A 20,567-nucleotide genomic window follows, 5' to 3' on the forward strand; every position below is an offset into this window, starting at 1 on the left:
GTATAATCTTCCAAGACTAAACCAAGATGAAATAGAAAAGACAAACAGACCAACCACAAGAACTGAAATTGAAACTGTGATTGAAAAACTTCCAACAGACAGAAGTCCAGGACCAGATGGCTTCCCAGGTGAATTCTGTCAAACATTTAGAGAAGAGCTAACACCTATCCTTCTGAAACTGTTCCAAAAAATTGCAGAGGAAGGGTCACTCCCAAACTCATTTCATGAGGCCACCATCACCCTGATACCCAAACCAGACAAAGATGCCACAAAAAAAAAAAACTACAGGCCAATTTCACTGATGAACACTGATGCAAAAGTCCTCAACAAAATACTAGCAAACCGCAACCAACAATACATTAGAAGGAGTGTACATCATGATCAAGTGGGATTTATCCCAGGGATGCAAGGGTTCTTCGATATCCACAAATCCATCAGTGGGATACACCACATTAACAAAGTGAAGAATAAAAACCATATGATCCTCTCAATAGACACTGGAAAAGCCTTTGACAAAATCCAACACCCATTTCTGATAAAAACCCTTCAGAAAGTGGGCATAGCGGGAACCTACCTCAACATAATAAAGGCCATATATGACAAACCCACAGCGAACATCATTCTCAATGGTGAAAAGCTGAAAGAATTCCCACTGAGATCAGGAACAAGACAAGGATGTCCGCTCCCACCACTACTCTTCAACATAGTTTTGGAAGTCCTAGCCTTGGCAATCAGAGAAGTAAAAGAGATAAAAGGAATCCAAATTGGAAAGGAAGAAGTAGAACTATCCCTATTTGCAGATGACATGATACTATACCTAGAGAATCCTAAAGACTCTACCAGAAAACTGTTAGAGCTCATCCTTGAATTTGGCAAAGTTACAGGATACAAAATTAATACACAGAAATTGATGGCATTTCTATACACTAACAATGAAAGATCAGAAAGAGAAATTAGGGAAGTAATCCCATTTACCATCGCATCCAAAAGAATAAAATACCTAGGAGTAAACCTACCTAAAGTGACAAAAGACCTGTATTCTGAAAACTATAAGGCACTGATGAAAGAAATCAAAGATGATACAAATAGATGGAAAGACATACCATGCTCTTGGATTGGAAGAGTCAATATTATCAAAATGACTATACTACCCAAGGCAATCTACAGATTCAATGCAATCCCTATCAAATTACCAAGGACGTTTTTCACAGAACTCGAACAAAATATTTTCAAGTTTGTTTGGAAGCACAAAAGACCCAGAATAGCCAAAGACATCCTGAAAAAGAAAAACGGAGCTGGAGGAATCAGGCTCCCAGACTTCAGGCTATACTACAAAGCAACAATCATCAAAGCCGTATGGTGTTGGCACAGAGACGGAAATAGAGATCAGTGCAACAGGATAGAAAGCCCAGAATTAAACCCACGCACCTACAGCTAACTAATCTATGACAGAAGAGGCAAGGATATACAATGGAGAAAGGACAACTTGTTCAATAAGTGGTGCTGGGAAAACTGGACAGCCACATGGAAAAGAATGAAATTAGAACACTCCCTAACACCATACACAAAAATAAACTCCAAATGTATTAAAGACCTAGATATAAGACCAGACACTATAAAACTATTGGAGGGAAACATTAGCCAAACACTCTCCCACATAAATACATAAACGACAGCAACATCTTCTCAGATCCACCCCTTAGAGTAATGGCAGTAAAAACAACAATAAACAAATGAGGCCTAATCAAACTTCAAAGTTTCTGCACAGCAAAGGAAACCCTAAACAAAACGAAAAGACAATCCACAGAATGGGAGAAAATCTTTGCAAGTGAATCAACTGACAAGGGATTGATCTCCAAAATTTACAAACAACTTCTATAGCTCCATACCAAAAAAACAAACAAGCCCATCCAAAAATGGGCAGAAGATCTAAACAGACAGTTCAAAAAGAAGACATTACAGATGCCCGAGAAACAAATGAAAGGATGTTCAACATCACTCATTAGAGAAATGCAAATCAAAACCATTATGAGGTACCACCTTCCACCAGCCAGAACGGCCATCATCCAAAAGTCTGCAAACAAGAAGTACTGGATAGGGTGTGGAGAAAAAGGAACCCTAGTACACTGTTGGTGGGATTGTAAATAGGTGCAACCACTGTGGAAAGTGGTATGGAGATTCCTCAGAAAACTAAAAATACAACTACCATTTGATCCAGCAATCCCACTCCTGAGTATCTATCCAGAGAAAACTATGACTCACAAGGACACATGTACTCCAATGTTCACTGCAGCACTATTTACAATAGCCAAGACATGGAAACAACCTAAATGTCTATTGACAGAGGAGTGACTAAAGAAGATTTGGTACATATATACAATGGAATATTACTCAACCATTAAAAAGAAATACCGGCATTCTTAGCAACATGGATGGACCTAGAAACTATCATGCTAAGTGAAGTCAACCATACAATGAGACACCAACATCAAATGCTTTCACTGACATGTGGAATCTGATAAAAGGACAGACTGAACTTCTTTGCAGAACAGATGCTGACTCACAGACATTGAAAAACTTATGGTCTCCGGAGGAGACAGTTTGGGGGGTGGGGGGATGTGCTTGGGCTGTGGGATGGAAATCCTGTGAAACCAGATTGTTATCATCATTATACAACTACAGATGTGATAAATTCATTTGAGTAATTAAAAAAATTAAAAAAACAAAGAAACAAAACAAACCAAACCAAAAAAAACCTAAAGGGGTTAAAACCTTTATGTCACTTCATGGATAATAGATTCAGGATTTTGTCCTTGACCTTTCTCAGGTCTCACTCTATACTTTCCTCCCTGGTAATCTCATCCATCCCCAAGCATCTCCTACTATAAGATGCTGGTGAACTCAAATTTACTTATATGAACAGTGGGAAATTCCACGTGGATGTCACCCAAGCAACTTAAACATAACATGTCCAGAAAAACATTCATTCTCATACCTTCCAAATCCACTCTTCCTATTTGCCTTCTCTTTGTAAATGGATCACCATCCTCCCAGCACACCAAACTTGAAACTTAAAGTCATCCTTGACTCTGTTATCTCTTTTAACCTTGACAAGTAATCAATTACTAAGTTTTATCAATTCTACCACACTAATACCTCTTGAATATGTTTCTTCACCTCTACTGATACAGCCAGCGTTTAGACATTCATCACCATTCTTAGCCATGGCTAATTCAGTGGCTTCATAGATAGTCTCCTTGCATCCAATTTTTCCCAACTGCAATCAATCTTCTACACTGCTGCTTACACATCTACAATTCTCTGCTATACTTCTCATCCTAAAAATTATATTTCATCATGAAATTCTCTATCACTTAAGAGCTTTTTTTTAAAAAAATGTTGAAAGGAAAAAAGAACTCCTAAATTGGGCATGCAAGAATTTTTGTTATCTGGATCCAGTGCACTTCACTCTATGCATATTGAAATTTTCATCATTCTAAGCCATTTCACAGTTTTATGTTTTTGCACCTGTTAATCTACCCTCTTGGAAAGTCCTTTTCCTATTGAACTCTTAGTTAAATGTTGAAACTTTGATCAAATATCACCTTTCTACGGACCCTGATTGCCCTGTGTACTTCCATAGCACTTTATCTCTCTATAATACTACTTACTACATTTAACAGTAATGATTTGTTGGATTTCTATTTTCTCCACAACATTATGTTTCCTATAAGCAGTAACTATCAGAGTCATTTTCATCTGAAGCATCTGACTGGAGGCTTAACACATAGCAAGTGCTAAATAAAAGGTCTTTTAGTAATAATAGGTTATTAAAAGGAAATTAGGATGACATCTTAGAAGACAACCTTCCCTCTCAAAATTCATTTTGATCACAATGCACAGATACAAAATCTGAGACTGATTAGTTCTTCACACTGACTCAATACAAAATTGCTTATATTTTTAGAACAAACTGTCACCAAAAGTGCATTCTTATTTAAATTCACAACATTATTAGGTCAAGCACTCTCATAAGTCACAACTCACAACAGTAAGTTTATATTCTGTAAAGACAAACTTAGAAATATTTTAATGGGAACCACACATTTCTTAAAGCCTAATAGAGTCAAAAAATTTCCATAGGAATATATTTCCCCAATTTCCAGTTAGACAAAAGAATAAAATTACTTTATAACAAAGTTTCACAGTCCTTAGCTGAGTAAATAGGGAAGATTAAAATGAATTATTTGAAAAGACAGATAAAAGAGTTTTACCAGGTATGTTAAGAGCTATAAAATGAGTAATGTAGTTAATATAAGCATTTAATGTAAATATTGTGATGAATATCTTAAATCTTTGGCTCAATTTAAAGTTTTGTTTTTGTTTTTCTTTTTATGCCCACACCTGCAGCATATGAAAGTTCCCAGGCTAGAGCTCTAATCAGAGCTGCAACTGAGGCCTAGGGATCCAAGATGCATCTGTGATCTACACCAGAGCTTGAGGCAACGTAGGATCCTGAACCCACTGAATGAGGCTAAGGATCGAACCTGCAACCTCACAGAGACAACATCGGGTCTTTAACCTACTGAGCCACAACAGGAACCCCTAAAGTATTTCTCCTTTAAGATTCTAATACTTTTTTTTTTTTTTGTCTTTTTGCCACTTATTTGGGCCACTCCGGCAGCATATGGAGGTTTCCAGGCTAGAGGTCCCATCGGAGCCGTAGCTACCCGCCTATGCCAGAGCCTCAGCAACGCAGGATCCAAGCCGCTTCTGCAACCTACACCACAGCTCATGGCAACGCCGGATTGTTAACCCACTGAGCAAGGGCAGGGACCGAACCCACAACCTCATCGTTCCTAGTCGGATTCGTTAACCACAGAGCCACAACGGGAACTCCTCTAATACTTTTTTGAATGCAGTAATTTTTATTTGTAATAACCACATTTTCCATGGTCTGTGGTGGTCTTTGAGAATTTGCATTTCTAACAAATCAGTGAGTAATGCTCTTCCTGCTAGTCCAGGGTTCATGCTTTGAGAATCAATGATCTAGATAATCAAATCTATTGTTTAAGCCTGAACATTGACTTATTATTCTTTTTTTAAAAAGTAACCTGTACCAATGTCAGTATCTTTTTTTCTATGGAGTTAAAATACTACATACTTTATAATCACAAAATAGTGTCTAGTACTAGTTATCTATCAATTGAAAAGAAATAAGGAAATCATATTTCTATCTGTTTTCTATTTATTAGAAACTGTTTTATCAATCCATAATTGAGAAACCAAGTCTGAACAAAGGATATGCCCCATATTATGGCTGTGGTAGGAAGGGGTCCAACAAATTCTTACCTTTTCTTAGGACTGTGCTGCACAAGGTTTCAGCATTTCTGTTGATGGACTTTTTGGACCTTTGCTTGGTAGTTCTCCACTAACGTTTTAAAGCTCTTTTAGATGTCACATATTTATTTGAGACTCTCGTCCCATATAGGCAATGGCTTGAAAAGCACTTAGCTGTTTACTTTTCATCTTACTATAAATTATTTATCCTTCAGTCTGTAAATGGCTATTTGTAGGATTAGACAAATTTTGAATGCTCTGATAAGAGGATTGTTGCATCCAAATTCATGCATAATCCGTAAAAAGCACATGTAACCTACAACCTCAGCTGGATTGGCATATGAAACAGTTTCACTAAGCATATGTAAGCAGTGCAAATTATTAACCAGTTAACATCAGCAAATTTGTTTTTGAAACATAAGTTCAAGCACACAAGCATTCTCTAATGAGAAATGATATTAGCTATAAAAATTCAATAAAAATGTACCTTGAGTAGATTTCTCTACTTCTTTCCTCTTCCTACTCTGGCTATTGTAATTCATTCTCAGCTCTTGGTTATACTCATGCAGAGTTTCTCTGGAGTTGTATGACTGTCTTGGTTTTCTTCCATCTTCACTCTCATCAGAAGAACTGGTATAAGCTAGGTCCATTTCATGCTTGACTTTTGACAGAGGCTGGTAGGGTTTGCAGTCTGTTTGCTCCATCTCTGATTAAGCAAGCTCAGTTTCATGAAAAAAAAGGAAGAGAAACTCCTTTAATGTAAGCAGTCCTGAAAGAGAGGGGAAAACACAAGCCTTCTTAGATTTGTCCTTTTGTGAGGAAATACATCTGGCAGATTCACAATTAGTCCTGATAATACTATCAAAAGAGGGAAGCAAAAGACAAACTACATAAGAGGAAGCTAGCCAGAGGCAATAATAACTCTGAGTTACAGGCATATATTGTCAAGCATTTAGGATTAAACTGGAGGCAGCAGTATCAGAAAATACTCAAGGTACAAAAAAAAGCCTTCAAAATTATTATTATTACTATTTTTGTCTTTTCAGGGCCACACCTGCAGTACATGGAGTTTCCCAGGCTAGGGGTCTAATCAGCTGCCAGCCTACACCAGAGCCACAGCAACACCAGATCCAAGCCGACCTATACCTACACCACAGCTCATTGGCAACACTGGATCCTTAACCCACTGAGCAAGGCCAGGGACTGAACTCGTAACCTCATGGTTCCTAGTCGGAATCTTTTCCACTGCGCCATGAAGGGAACTCAGCCTTCAAAATTATTTGTATTGGAATTCAAATAAAGGACAACATTGTTCTATGATGTGTGCGTATTTTAATGTTAAAGTCAGTGGTTAGGTTAAAAAAAAATTATAAGATTTTAAAGTGGCCAGGAGTACAAATATTAACCCAGCACATCTTACATTTGAAATGAAAACTGGTAAGAGAACTACGTTCAGGAAAAAAACAAAAACAAAAACAAAAAAAAACCCCAAAAAACAAACAAACAAAAAAACATTCTTGCCTCTGGTTTAATATTGCATTTAGGAAAGGGGCTCTGAGGAAGAGACGGATTCTGAGTTAGAGAGGCTCATGAAATAAAGTGTCCTTAAGGGGGACTGAGCTCTTTGTGTTCATATCGTGGCTTCTGCGCCTCAGGCTTGCAGAGCATTTTTAATGAGTTAGGTAGTGGTAAATTTTTGTTCTTCATAGTACCGAGAGGATATAAACAACACTTCTGGTGAGTACACTGGTGTAGGAACAGCAGGATTTAAATAGGGTTTAGAAATAGAAATTTAAAACTTCATGATAAATCATTGAAAGAACCCCCCTTCCCCACAGAATGCTGAGCTCGGAGCCACTAAGGCTCTTAAGACCAGTAGAGGCATTATTCCCCTTACTTAGCACAGAGCAGTTTGAGAAGATCAAACTCCATCTGAGATGTCAAAGTCTTCTGAAAAGTTTAAAGCCTTGTAAAAATGTTCTTATTTTCATTCTTTATGTTATTTTACCATCCTTTTCATCCACTATTGCAACTTTGCAACTTGGTCCTTTCACACAATGTTAAAGAAACCTAGCTTGAAACCAAATAATGCTATGATTTTATTTTGCAGTGAAAATGATTCCTTTTTTTTCAGCTCTTCACTATATGTATTTTTAAAGAAAGCTACAGACATCTAGATGATGGCTTCTCAATCATGAACAATATATCACTTTTTAGAATTTCCAGCTTTAATCTCTTTTTTAATAAGTTCCCATAGCATGGTCTTCAGAAGGTAGACACTTTGTCTGGACTTTAGGCCTTGATTTGATAAAAAACAGTACAAAGTGAAAAAAATGTACCAATAGCAGACTTTGAGAGACACACACTTGCAGCTCAAGACTGGGATTTCACCCAGAAAGAGGGCATCAATAAAATTAATTTCACTTCATTTTGACTAACACATACAGTTCTTCATTAAAGAGTGAAAGTTTAGGAGTTCCTATTGTGGCTTAGTGGATTAAGAACCCAACTAGCATCCATGAGGACAAGGGTTTGATCCCTGGCTGGCCTCACTCAGTGTGTTAAGAATCTGGTGTTGCCATGATGTAGGTCACAGACATGGCTCAGATTTGGCGTGGCTGTGGCTGTGGCGTAGGTTGACAGCTACAGCTCCAATTCAACCCCTAGCCTGGGAACTTCCATATATTGCAGGTACAGTTCTTAAAAAAAAAAAAATGAAAGTTTACCAAACAGGTGTAGAGAGCTATTCTCCACATAAAGTCAATGACAATGCAAAAAATGTCAATCAAGGAACTTATAATTAAAAATAAATATAAAATGCTTAAAAATGTTATAATATGGAGATAAATAGTTATTGTTTTATTTTCTAAAGCACACTTCCCATCTCTCACTTGCTCTTTCAATGAAGTCTTTGGTTCACTCTGTCTGGATTAACATAGCAGAGGTATGGCCAAAATAATGCTCCTTCTTAAGCCTTAGTTTATACCACTCAAACCTGACAAGTTAAATTTAAAAAATGAAAAATAATATCTCACTTCTAATGCCTAATGTTGTGTTTTGGCTACTATGATTTGTCATGTTAAAATCACCTCTATTTTTAATGAATGGAAATCTAGACCTTCTCCTTTCCCTCAGTATGTGCATTTGCAACATGAAAACTAGAGGGAGATGGGGGGAGAGAGGGATTCCTATAGCCATTTTGAACCATTCTTGAAGTATAGTCAGCTAGGAATATCACATCTAGTCAAAGTTATTGATTATCCCTTGGAAACAACCTTCCTTTACACCATAAATTGGTAAAACAAACAAACACATTTTAAACACACATACAGACACACACACACAAGAAAAAATAGTCCTTCCTTGCTGCCTGACCCTCAACCACAACTTCCTATCTTAAATATCTGTGTCAGTGGACCCAGGTGGCAGAAGATACATTCCAGTCTCTCATGATACAAAGGTATAGATAACTGTGTGCCTAGAGCTTAGAAAGTGTATAATTGTGAGATTTACCAAGTTCTTAAGAGACAGAACTTGACATCAGTCACAACTACTTCACTCATTGAAAAATTAAAAATGTTAAAACATTAAGAAATTAATATTTTAAATGTAACAGTATGAAAGCATAGAAATTCTGCAAAGAGGTTGTTTTAAATACTCTAAGGTAAAGGCTCATATTTGCTTAATTGACTTTTTCACTCAGTGCCTATCATCTTGCACATTTAGTGCATCCTGTCATTTAGCCATGATGATACTGTCAATTCATACAAAAACCAAATGTATGCACAATGCAATTCACTTCAAAACAATTTTTAATTTCTCTATTATTTTTATAATGATGGCTTTTTTTAAAGCAATTGTGTAGGTAAAACACATGATGCTATGTAACAGAGTCAAAAAAAAAAAGTCTATTATCTTTGCTACCGCAGAAGATCTATTCAGACAGATCTCATAGTATAAATTCAAATGTCACCACCTGTGGTTTACCCTTGTGTTTCCCACTTTCTGCTTGCTAACAAGATAAACTCCGAGGTGATTTCAGAGGAGACCCATGAGATTTATGTTTATTTCTTTAGTCACCATAAGAGCTATGGAGAGACAACATAATATGTGGAAATTACCAGTCTTGAAATGGCAGGAAAATCATAACAACAACAGCAGTAGTAGCCCACTGGCAGCTAACTCATGACAATTACCAGGTATCAGGCCTACTAGTCACTGTTGCAAATGCTTTTCTTATATTAACTTTGCAAATGCTTCTCATACATTAACTCCAATAATTCTTATGGGACCCTATAAGGTAGGTACCACTTTTATCTCCATTTTATAAAGAAAACTAAGAAACAGAGCAGTTAAGTGACTTGCCCAAGGTTGCATAGCTAGTAAGCAGTAGAGCTGAGGATTCAATTCATACAATCTGTCTCCAAAGGCCACACTCTTAATCACTATTCCACTTTATCTTTCAGAAGAACACCTGGAAGAGTGACCTAAGGTTCATCACCTTCCCTCTCTAAGGGTCTCTAGTTTATCTAATTATAAACTATATAATTAGCTTATAAATACTTATAAATAGATTAGATTATATCAAAGAGCTCTTCAAGTTCTAAAATCCCATGATTGTATGTGAAATTGAAGGGAAGCTCAGCATGACTGGCCAAAAACATGGTGGGTATATACAAAGCCAAGTGTACATTCTTCATCACGCACCCTCCCCTTGGCCGGCTACCTTTCCTTCCTTTCCCCTCCTTTTTCCCAACCTTTCACTTTCATTCCAACCTATTATAGGGTAGTTTAAAATATTGTTTTTGAATTTGCAGATCTGTGTACACATCTATGCATTGAGGATAACCCCCCCCCTTCCTTTTTCTCTATTGTATTATTTTCTTTCCATATATCTTGTTCTTAATCATATGTGTTGCCCTCTCAAAATGGAAAACAGAACTGTCCTACTCCTTGTAACTGTTTATATGTTGAGGCTTTCACCAAAAAGACTCCCTCTGCCCTAGAAAAAGCAAGTAAAGGGTACATAGCACATTGTCCAAGAGGAACAGGTCTTCATAGCATAGCAGACAGGAAATGAGGACACCAAGTATATGGAGAATAGCTAGCAAATGGGGATAGTACTCCTTGGAATTATTACAATAATGTCTGCTTGATACGGAGTTTTTATTTTAATGCAGTTAACTGATTCAGAAAACACTGGGCTTAAGAAATGAATGTGAACTCTTGGCTGATTCTTCTCTCACTTTTCTTTGTTTTTTTCTTTTTGCCTTTTTCTAGGGCCACTCCTGGGGCATATGGAGGTTCCCAGGCTAGAGGTCCAATCGGAGCTGCGGCTGCCAGCCTATGCCAGAGCCACAGCATAGAGCTGCGTCTGTGACCTACTCCACAGCTCACGGCAATGCCGCGTCCTTAACCCACTGAGCAAGGCCACAACCTCATGGTTCCTAGTCGGATTTGTTAACCACTGAGCCAGGATGGGAACTCCTCTTTGCTTTTTTATTTGTTTGGTTGGTTTTGGTTTTGGTTTCCTGGTCATGCTCATGGCATGCAAAAGTTCCTAGGTCAGGGATTAAACCCAAGCCACAGCAGCAACCAGAGCCACAGCAGTGACTATGCTGGATCCTTTAACCACTAGGCCAACAGGGAACTCCCTCTTTGTTCATCTTAAGGAAACCCTTAAGTAGTAAACTGTTATAGGGAGGTAAAAAGCTTTACAAGTGACATAATCACTTGAATCTTTACAAAATGTAGGGGAAAATCTCCCCCATAATCCTTCCAGCCTGTAAGTGTGACTGCTGTCATTCTGGCCCATTTCTTTTCAGTCATAATATATACATATATTTTTCGTGTTGTTTCCTTTAGTCTAGAGTTCTTTGCATGTTTGTTTCTGTAGAATTTCTGTAACCATCATTTTTAAAAGCAGTTTTAGTACTGGTGTACAGTAATTTACACACCCATTCTCCTATTATTGGGTATTTATATTCTTCACTTTCTATTTACAAGTATTATAACTAAAGTCATAGAAAGATAACATGAACATCTTCAAAATTTTTTATTATTTTCTTAGGGTAGATTCCAAGAATTTCAATTAATGAACCAAAAGTTTTTAACATTTTTGCATCTTTGAGGGGCTGTAATGATTTACACTGCTATTAGCAATGTGTGGGACAGCACTCCTTTCACTGTATCCTTGTCAACTTTGAGTATTACTTTTTAATGTCCATTTGAAATAAGTACATTAAAGATATCTTCTTCTTTTAGTTTTCATTTCCTTGATTATTAGTGAGGCTGAATTTTCTCTGCATGTGTTTGCAGTTCTGTTTCCTCTCATGAACTATTTATGGCTTTTGTGCATTTATCTACTGGGGAACCTTAGTGAGTTTTTTAAAAATTAAACTTTATTGGTACAATATGGCAAATAAATTAAGCCTTTATAATATTTGCTGAAACTATCTTTCATAGTGTGTTGTTTGCCCTTTTTATTTTTGTCCTTTTTAGATGAATGAACATTACACTAAAAGGAAAGCATGATCACTGGCTGGACAGAAATCAGTCACTTTAGAAAGATATGACAACTAAAAACCAAGACTTTTTTTCTGAAAACAGTTTGTTAGTATCTAATTGCTTAGCAGCTGTTTGACTGACTTCATTTAATTATACACCAACAAATTGTAATTTGACTGAATTCTATTATTAAAAACAAACTGTCAATTTTTGTATGATGCGAGCCTAGATAGGCACATAAAACCTCAACTACTACTTTTGCTTTTATCATGGAACTGCCCAGGTATTTTGGTGTCTCATGGATACTACCATAACATTTTAGTAAATAAAAAGAGAAATAAATCATCATTTTTCAGGAAATAGGCTGAGAATTTTATGTACTGAATATGGGAATTCCAGGCCAGGAAATGATAGCTATTGAAGTAGACTACTTTTGCGCTACCTAGATATTCTACTGTATCAAAGAGATGACATTCAAGAGTTGAAGTAAAATTCCGTTTACCACACTGGTTCACACGAGTTTGTTTAACCTAATTGTTCTATAAGTGCTTTTAAAATCTTACAATGGAAGGATGAAAGATCCCTCTTTGAAAAATATTCCTCCAAAACTAATTTGACTCAGTTGTGAGAACAGACACAGTAGATTCCCTCGGCAGGCTCTTTAGGCCATTTTGAAAAACAAAAATGGAAGTCATTTAATTCCACAACTAAATAGTGATGATTAATTAATCTCGCATCTCTTTTTGTAGATGGTTTTTTTGTTTTTTGCTGTTTTTTGTTTTTGTTTTGTTTTTTTTTTCCTGGCTGCTTGTGTCTATTTTTTTCTCATTATTTTTGGATAAAAATTAAACCTTTTTATGGCTATGGATACTAAATCACACAAAATAAGTGCAGAGAGAGAAGAATTAGTTAGTGGAAAAGATGGTCTTGTTGTCAGACTCCGTAAAAACACTAATATGGAAAATGATTTTAAAAGAAAAACATCTAGAATTCTAGGCCAATTATTTTGGACACTTAATCTCATTTCATATTCTTCATTGCTGCCTAGGGAATTGAAGCTCCAAAACTCCCCCATACAACACACACACACACACACACACACACACACACACATATTCATTTGGGCAAAGTTCTTAGGAATTGGAACAATGTACACCTTAATTTTAAAGATTTGTTACTTCATAATATCCCATTAGATAAATGGCAACAGCCTAGTGTGTGCCAAAATGAGGACCCAGAATCTCTAGTTCATATCTCAGATTCATTGAGGCAGGGATTTTCTTGAAAATTCTGTATAAGTACTTAGCACATCTCTATACCTTAGTAATTTGAAAATAAAAATACATCTCTGAGTTGCAATGACATCTATCTCCATTACACTATCTCTTTTGGAACTCCAACATATTTCTGAAGTAATTTCAAACTCTTTTTCTTTTATAACTTCTCAATATCCTTTGTGGCAGATCATGTAAATCAACTAAACACTTAATATGGGGAAAAATCTTCAAAAAAATTGAAGGTAATTCAATGTATAAAAGCCTTTTTATACTCTTTGGAGGAAAACAATAATTGCTTATTTCCCCAAGTAAACAATCATATTCAATTCATTTTTCTCACAATGAAATCCACTGGGGTTTTGTAAATTTCATAGTAATTTTAGCATTAACATACTTAGTCAAAATGTAGCATCAAATTTAATACTGTATCTTGAAAAGTAACAGGCTTTAAATATGGTATTGAACAACCAGAGATACCACCTTCTTCCATAGTTTGCAATAAGCAACTATTAATCATAGCTCTCTATTGCCATCAATCTTCTATATTAGTTCAGTGAAATTTGTACTTTACCGGTAATCCTCCCAAGTTTCATGTAAAACAATTGGGAGAAGAAACATTTTCACTTTTTACTGCTTGAACCTCATTTTCAATTATGTTAAAAATTGGTTGGAAAAAGAGCTAATCAAGTTAACATAACATATACTACGAAGATGTAGACCTTTTAGTGACTTAATTGTAGAGGTGGATACAGGGGTTAATAATGACTGCTGAGTTTTGCACCAAGCATTTTGCTCCTTTGGGCAAATGCTATGTCAAAGGCAGCAGGCTATATTAGAAAGAGCCCAATGAGAGAATCCTAAAATATAGGTCCCAGACCCACCTTTATGACAAAGTGTAATATGCCACTCTTTTCTTCTTTGTAAATTAGTGAAAATACCTAATATCATTAATGCTATGAAACTTACAGGGTTGTTACATCTACAAATGGAATCACACAATGTGTGGCCTTTTGCATCTGGCTTCTTTCACAATGCTTTTGTGTTTTTCTTTTTTTTTTTTTTTTTTTTTTTCTCTTTAGGGCCATACCTGTGGCATATGGAGGTTCCCAGGCTAGGGGTCTAATCAGAGCTGTAGCCGCTGACCTACACCACAGCCACAGCAACGCGGGATCCGAGGCACACCTGAGACCTACACCACAGCTCACGTCAATGCCAGATCCTTAAACCACTGAGCAAGGCCAGGGATCGAACCTGCAACCTCATGGTTCCTAGTCGGATTCGTTAACCACTGAGCCACGATGGGAACTCCTCACAATGCTTTCATAATGGTCTTATCCATACATGTTGGAACACGTATCAGTCTTTCATGTCCTTTTAAAATGTTATTGTGTTAAATTTGCTAATATTTTTGTTAAGCATGTTTTGTCACCCCTTTCTTTTTCACCTTTCTTCTGGGACTCATATTATGCATATGTTGGTATTCTTTTTTATTCTGGGTGTATTTTTGATGATGTCCTACATGTCCCTGAAGTTCTGTTCATTTTTCTTTGATCTTTTAACTCTCTGTTCTTCAGATTGGATGGTTTCTTAACTTACTGTTTCTTTTGTCATCTTGAGTCTGCTATTGAGTCCCTCTAGTGAATTTTTCATTTCAATTATTTCCACTGGGTTCTTTTTATATTTGTACTTCCTTCTTGAAAATCACTAGTTTATTTTTGCCATAATTTCCATTAAGTCTTTATTTATGTTTTCTTTTTCTTCTTTGAACATATTTATAATAGTTGCTCTGAAGTCTCCTATGTTAACTACAACATCTGGAGATATTCAGAGAGAGTTTATAGATACTTTTCTTTGCCCTTGGATTGTTGTAGGCCTTTGGTTGATTTCCAGAGTGCTTAAATGGTTGTTTTTGTCAACTTGTAGAGCTTTATAGCTTATAGGTGTTTTAGGAAGTGGTTTTGTAGATCCTTACTAGGCCACAGCCAAAATCCAGCCCAAATCACTGATCTTTTAATGGCAGGACTTTATTAAAGTGTTACACATTAGAGATTTGTGGCTTTTTTACTTAGTATTTCAAAGATGTAATATAAGAAAAACAATTTTAAATACCTCATTATTTCATATTGATTATATATATACATTGATATGAAGATTGCATATATTGGGTTAAGTAAAATATATTATTAAAATTAATTTCACCTGTTTTATTTTTCCTTTTTCAATGTGGCTCCCCAAATTTAAAAAATACCTAAGTGTCCTGCATTATATTTATATTAGCTAATACTAGTCTAGACCTAAATCCATTTTATTGGTAGTACTAGAGACAAAGAAACATACCCAAATAATGCAGTAGGAATACAAATAGCAAAATTAAGAATGAGAGAAACTTGGAGGAAAACATGATCGAGTATCCTCAATAAATAAATTGCAAGGAAAAAAATAGCAGGAATGGAAATACAGGGATTGAAAGAGATTTAGGAGTCATAGCTATAAATTGTAATGTGTACATTTTATTAGGCTTCCCATTTGAACAAGGAAATGAAAAAACTACACATACATTTATGAGATAGTCTGAAAAATCTGAAAATGTACGGCATATCTGATGATATTAAAGATTTATTGTTTATTGTGTATTTTTAAGGTGCAATACGGTATCATAATAATAATATGGTATCAAGTTAGGTTAAAGATGAAATGATATATCTTGGATTTACTTCAGAAAAACCTAGGTGGGCAAGAGACAGAAATGAATGAGGACAAGGCAAGACTGTCCATGAGTTGAAAGTCATTGAGGTTATGTGATGGCTAAATGTTGGGTTCATTCGAGCATGCTCTCTACTTCGACATATGTTAAGAAGCTTATATACTAAACAGTAAAATAATTTCAGATAATTTTTTAATAATTTAGGAAAACACTAGAATACAAGGTTAAAGGGAAAAAGTAAGAGATATAACACAAATTAATAGTGAAAAGTTGTTAAAACTAGTTTCATGGGAAGAGGGAGTGATTATAGATAACATTTTATTAAATTTTCTATAATTAACTTCTATTAATTTTTAATCAGAAAAGCAGTACCCCTCATACAGAGGTTGACTACCAATTACTTTTTAAAAATTAAAAGCTGAAAGGAAATACATAAAAATACTAATGGCAATTATCTCTGTGTTTTGTGACCATGAATGATTTTTATATCCTTTATATTTTCCCTATTATCTACATTGAGGATGTATTACTCTTTCATCAGAATATTAGGAATGACAAGATTTGGATGGAAAACTTAAAATTTTTACTGCTTTTCCTTTTCTGCTTTTCCTGTCCACATTCATATAGATGTATGGCTATTTGGTCATTCATAAGAAGGCACATATTAAGAGGACCTCACCCTTTGCTGAACACTTTAGACATTTTCAACTTTTAAATTTCACATACGGAATTATAATTTTTATGCTTACACCCCTCTGACATAGCACATTGGCAGGATATCATTATTCCTATTTTCAGATAAGAAAACAGAGCCTCAAATATTTGCAAAACACAGCAAGGCAGTAGCAGACTTTGGACAAAAACCCAGGCTTCATTATTACTAGTCCGGTGCTCTTTTCACTATAACATGTTACCTCCCATAAAGAGTATCGGACTCAGAATACTATTAATTTAGCAAATAACTAACATAGGCCCAATTGAATTCAAGTTATTTACATCAATTAATTGTACTATCCATTTTACTTTCCTGCAACATGTGCAGGAAAGAGGCACTCGGATGAAATAACAGGGAGGAAGCAGTAGAATTTTGTGACATATGGCAGGCTTGTTGATGAAATCAAAGTTATGTTTCATGCCAGCTTCTGGTCTGCAAAGTGTCTTTCATTTCACTAAGAGGTATACCCCATGCCAGGAAATGCACAACCTCCTAGCCCTTTCTTTTGAAATCTAAACCCGTGAGAACATGGACTTGGCATGACTTGATGGAACACTGAATGCAATATGCTTGACCCATTTGTGAATACAAACTATCCAGATTACACACTATAGAGAAGTACTCTAGGTTGTCATCTAGGTTCCCCATCAGTTCAAGGAAAGTGGGGATACAACTGAGCTTTAGGTTTATCTCTGGCTAGAGAAGGAGGATTCATAACTTCAGAAAATGAAAGTAATTCCCAGGGAAGAAAATGAAAGTTAAATCAGGAAGCAACCAAGAATACTAAAAGAGTAGGGCTGGAATTCCCATCGTGGCTCAGTGGTTAACGAATCTGACTAGAAATCATGAGGTTGTGGGTCCGATTCCTGCCCTCGCTCAGTGGGTTAAGGATCCGGTGTTGCCGTAAGCTGTGGTGTAGGTCTCAGATGCAGCTTGTATCCTGCATTGCTGTGGCTGTGGCATAGGCCGGCAGCTACAGCTTCGATTCAACCCCTAGCCTAGGAACCTCCATATGCCGTGGGTGGGACCCTAGAAAAGACAAAAAGAAAAAAAAGGGGGGGGGGTTAGGGCAACTAAGGAAGTAACTAAGGAAGGGCTCATATGCAGAATAGTATCTTTGCCCTTTTTGCCCTGGTGGGTTTTAAAACCTTCAAGTAGACCTTAGTTTGGTACAAAGGATCTAATCATTGCAAGTGAGTCCACCTCTTCTTTAAGAAGGAAGAGAGATGCTGTAGAGCAGGGGACTGTGGAATATGTGAAGAAGATATCTCTGTAGATGTTTAAGAACAAGAAAATTTTAGTTTATCTGCTATAAGAAACTTCGCTATCAGTTTAATAGAAATTCTCAGGGAAAATATCTTCCATTAAAGTGAAGGGGTTCACTGAGTGAGATATGGGTCTTTACCAGAAATATCACTGTAACTTTGGATGACTTAGCTCTCCACATAGTACGGTCAACCTTTTTCATTTGATAAAACTTGTCTTACATGTAGATGACTCCTTACTGACAAGTTTTGTACAGAGGAAGAAATGAAATGAAATATTTTGAGTTCCTTTTAAGTGCAGACATCTACTTGGCAAAAGAGAAGAGTTTATCCTTAAATAGCTCTATTACAGCAGGATAAGACAAAGCATATTGGAGAAAGCTTTTCAAGCAGAGAGACCTGGGTTCTACTAACAGCTCTTCCATTCACTTTATGTTTTCTCATCTATAAAATTAGAATAACAACATATATACCTTGCGATGTTGATGTGAGAATATCAAATATCAAAAATATATGCTGGATGTATTTTATAAAAAAAAGGTTTGAAAGTATATACAACATTAAGGTATCAACAATGGATACATGGTAGAATTCTCAGGTTGATTATTAGATGACAGTACTGAAGGCAAATTTTTATCATTTTCTTTCTACTGCCTTTTTTCTTACAATGAACACATTCCAATATTATAATGAGAAAGATAATATCACACTATTTTAAAATTACATATGGAGTTCCCATAGTGGCTCAGTGGTTAATGAATCCGACTAGGAACCATGAGGTTGCGGGTTCGATCCCTGGCCTCTCTCAGTGGGTTAACAATCTGGCATTACCATGAACTGTGGTGTAGGTTGCAGATGCAGCTTGGATCCCACGTTGCTGTGGCTCTGGTGTAGGCTGGCGACTACAGCTCTGATTAGACCCCTAGCCTGGGAACCTCCATATACCGTGGGTGTGGCCCTAAAACAAACAAACAAAAACCAAAAAAAAAAAAAGAAAGAAAGAAAGGAAGAAAATTATGTATGTGAAGGAGTTCCTGCTGTGGAGAAGCAGGTTAAGGATCTGGTGTTGCCGGAGCTGTGGCACAAGTCATAGCTACAGCTAGGATTCGATCGCTGGCCTGGGAACTCCCATATGCTGCAGGTGTGGACAAAAAAAAAAAAATTATGTATGTGAAGTTCATATTCTAGTGTGAGGAATACAATAAGGACTCATTCCTCATTGGTAGCTGCCATTATCATTGTCATTAATATCATCATCACCTCACTCTTCCTATTATAGGTGTGAAAACAGAAGCTTAAAGAGGTATGGTGGCTTACTTAATTCCATGTATCTCAGAAGCAAGTAAAATGCCTAACATAACTGTTTGAAATGTACCCATATATAAATACATCTCATTTCATGAATCATGAATAAGTAGATTTGGCTGAGAAAGTCAACTACCCAAACTCTGGCAACACATAATATGCACTCACTGAATCAGACTGCTTAAAACGGAGCAAAATGTTGAAAAGCAGACAATGTATGCAAGAAGTTATATGAAGATTTGACAGAGTCATTAAATCACATCAAGAAAAAGAAGGGATTCCAGATAATGAAAACTAAGGAATAACAGTGCTCTTAAATAATAATTTACCAATTCTCATAGATTTCAATCAGTAGGTAGTTTTTCTCTCTTGATCATGTATACATGTGCATGTATACTTGTGTGTGCACACACACACGCAAACATGTACACACTTATAATTCCACCCCTATCTTCTTCAGAATTCTAATAGCTTTTTACTGCTCCCAGACTAAATAAAAGGCCCTACTATAGCACCTTACTCTCATTCCTATTCTAAGTCTTTCCCTCTTTCCTCTCCTTCATTAAAGATTGCTTGATCTGTCTCTATATCCCCTTCTCTCATGTCTTTTCCAGATGTTTACCTGTCAACAACTTATACAAAGTGATTAATGACTAACTGGAACTAAATGAGTTATTCCCTCCTAGAAAAAGTTCATTTTCACAGAGGTCATTTGGAAATTCAGCATCTTTGACTAAAGATATTAATTTCTAGTTTTAAAATTTAAGCCCCAAAGAATACCATTATGAAGATATCCTGTGACTAGAGAGTGCTTTCCTTTCTGTCTCTAACATCAAAATATTCCAGCAACCACTGACTTTACAGGGCTGAATTCTAGCTGGATATGATTCCTTAAGCCTTAGGGCAGAGACAGGACTGGTCTGAATCCCCATGAAATGTCTTCCATGGATTTAATAAAGTGAGAATTGAGTTCATCTCTAGATAGCTAATTTTTTTTCCCCTCTGTAGTCTCAGAGAGATTCAGTGTTACATCACTGGTTGCTTAAACATAAGAATTAACATTGCTAAATAGGTTAAGAATTTGGAACTCCCTATGAATTGCAGTGTCCATGCACTTATATAAAATTCCTCTAGTAGAATTCAGTGATACAAAGCTAGGGCTCTTTTCCATCTCTGTCAACACTATAGGAGACTTGAAGAAGCTATTGGCCTCAAGTTACCGAGAATGAAATGGTATTTCTAGAATTTTTTTTTTTTCCTACTGAGTCTCATTTGGTGTCTGTTTCAAATATTTGAGATTAAAAATGCCCACAGTAACTGACTCTGACCCTTTTGTCTTCAATAAAGCATGTGAATTATAGTCAAGACTCTGTGTTGGTGCATTCTGTCAGCAAGAAATCTCTACTGATTGAGGCTCCAGCCAGTACTATAATAGATAATTCTAATGATGACCC

At 36.2% G+C, this 20,567-nt stretch overlaps 1 protein-coding gene across 1 annotated transcript in view; it reads right to left on the minus strand.

Annotated features, from left to right (window-relative positions):
• Nucleotides 1-6,095, minus strand: part of LOC125118114 (teneurin-1-like) — a 79,475-nt gene extending 73,380 nt beyond the window's left edge. The window contains exon 1 of the mRNA XM_047764249.1: nucleotides 5,828-6,095. Within this exon, the coding sequence (XP_047620205.1) occupies nucleotides 5,828-6,044 (217 nt within the window). The 5' untranslated portion in view covers nucleotides 6,045-6,095. The remainder of the gene's footprint in view (nucleotides 1-5,827) is intronic.
• Nucleotides 6,096-20,567: the final 14,472 nt, after the last annotated feature.

This window comes from Phacochoerus africanus, chromosome X (assembly GCF_016906955.1).
Source record: "Phacochoerus africanus isolate WHEZ1 chromosome X, ROS_Pafr_v1, whole genome shotgun sequence".
In the NCBI taxonomy this organism is placed as follows: domain Eukaryota; kingdom Metazoa; phylum Chordata; class Mammalia; order Artiodactyla; family Suidae; genus Phacochoerus; species Phacochoerus africanus.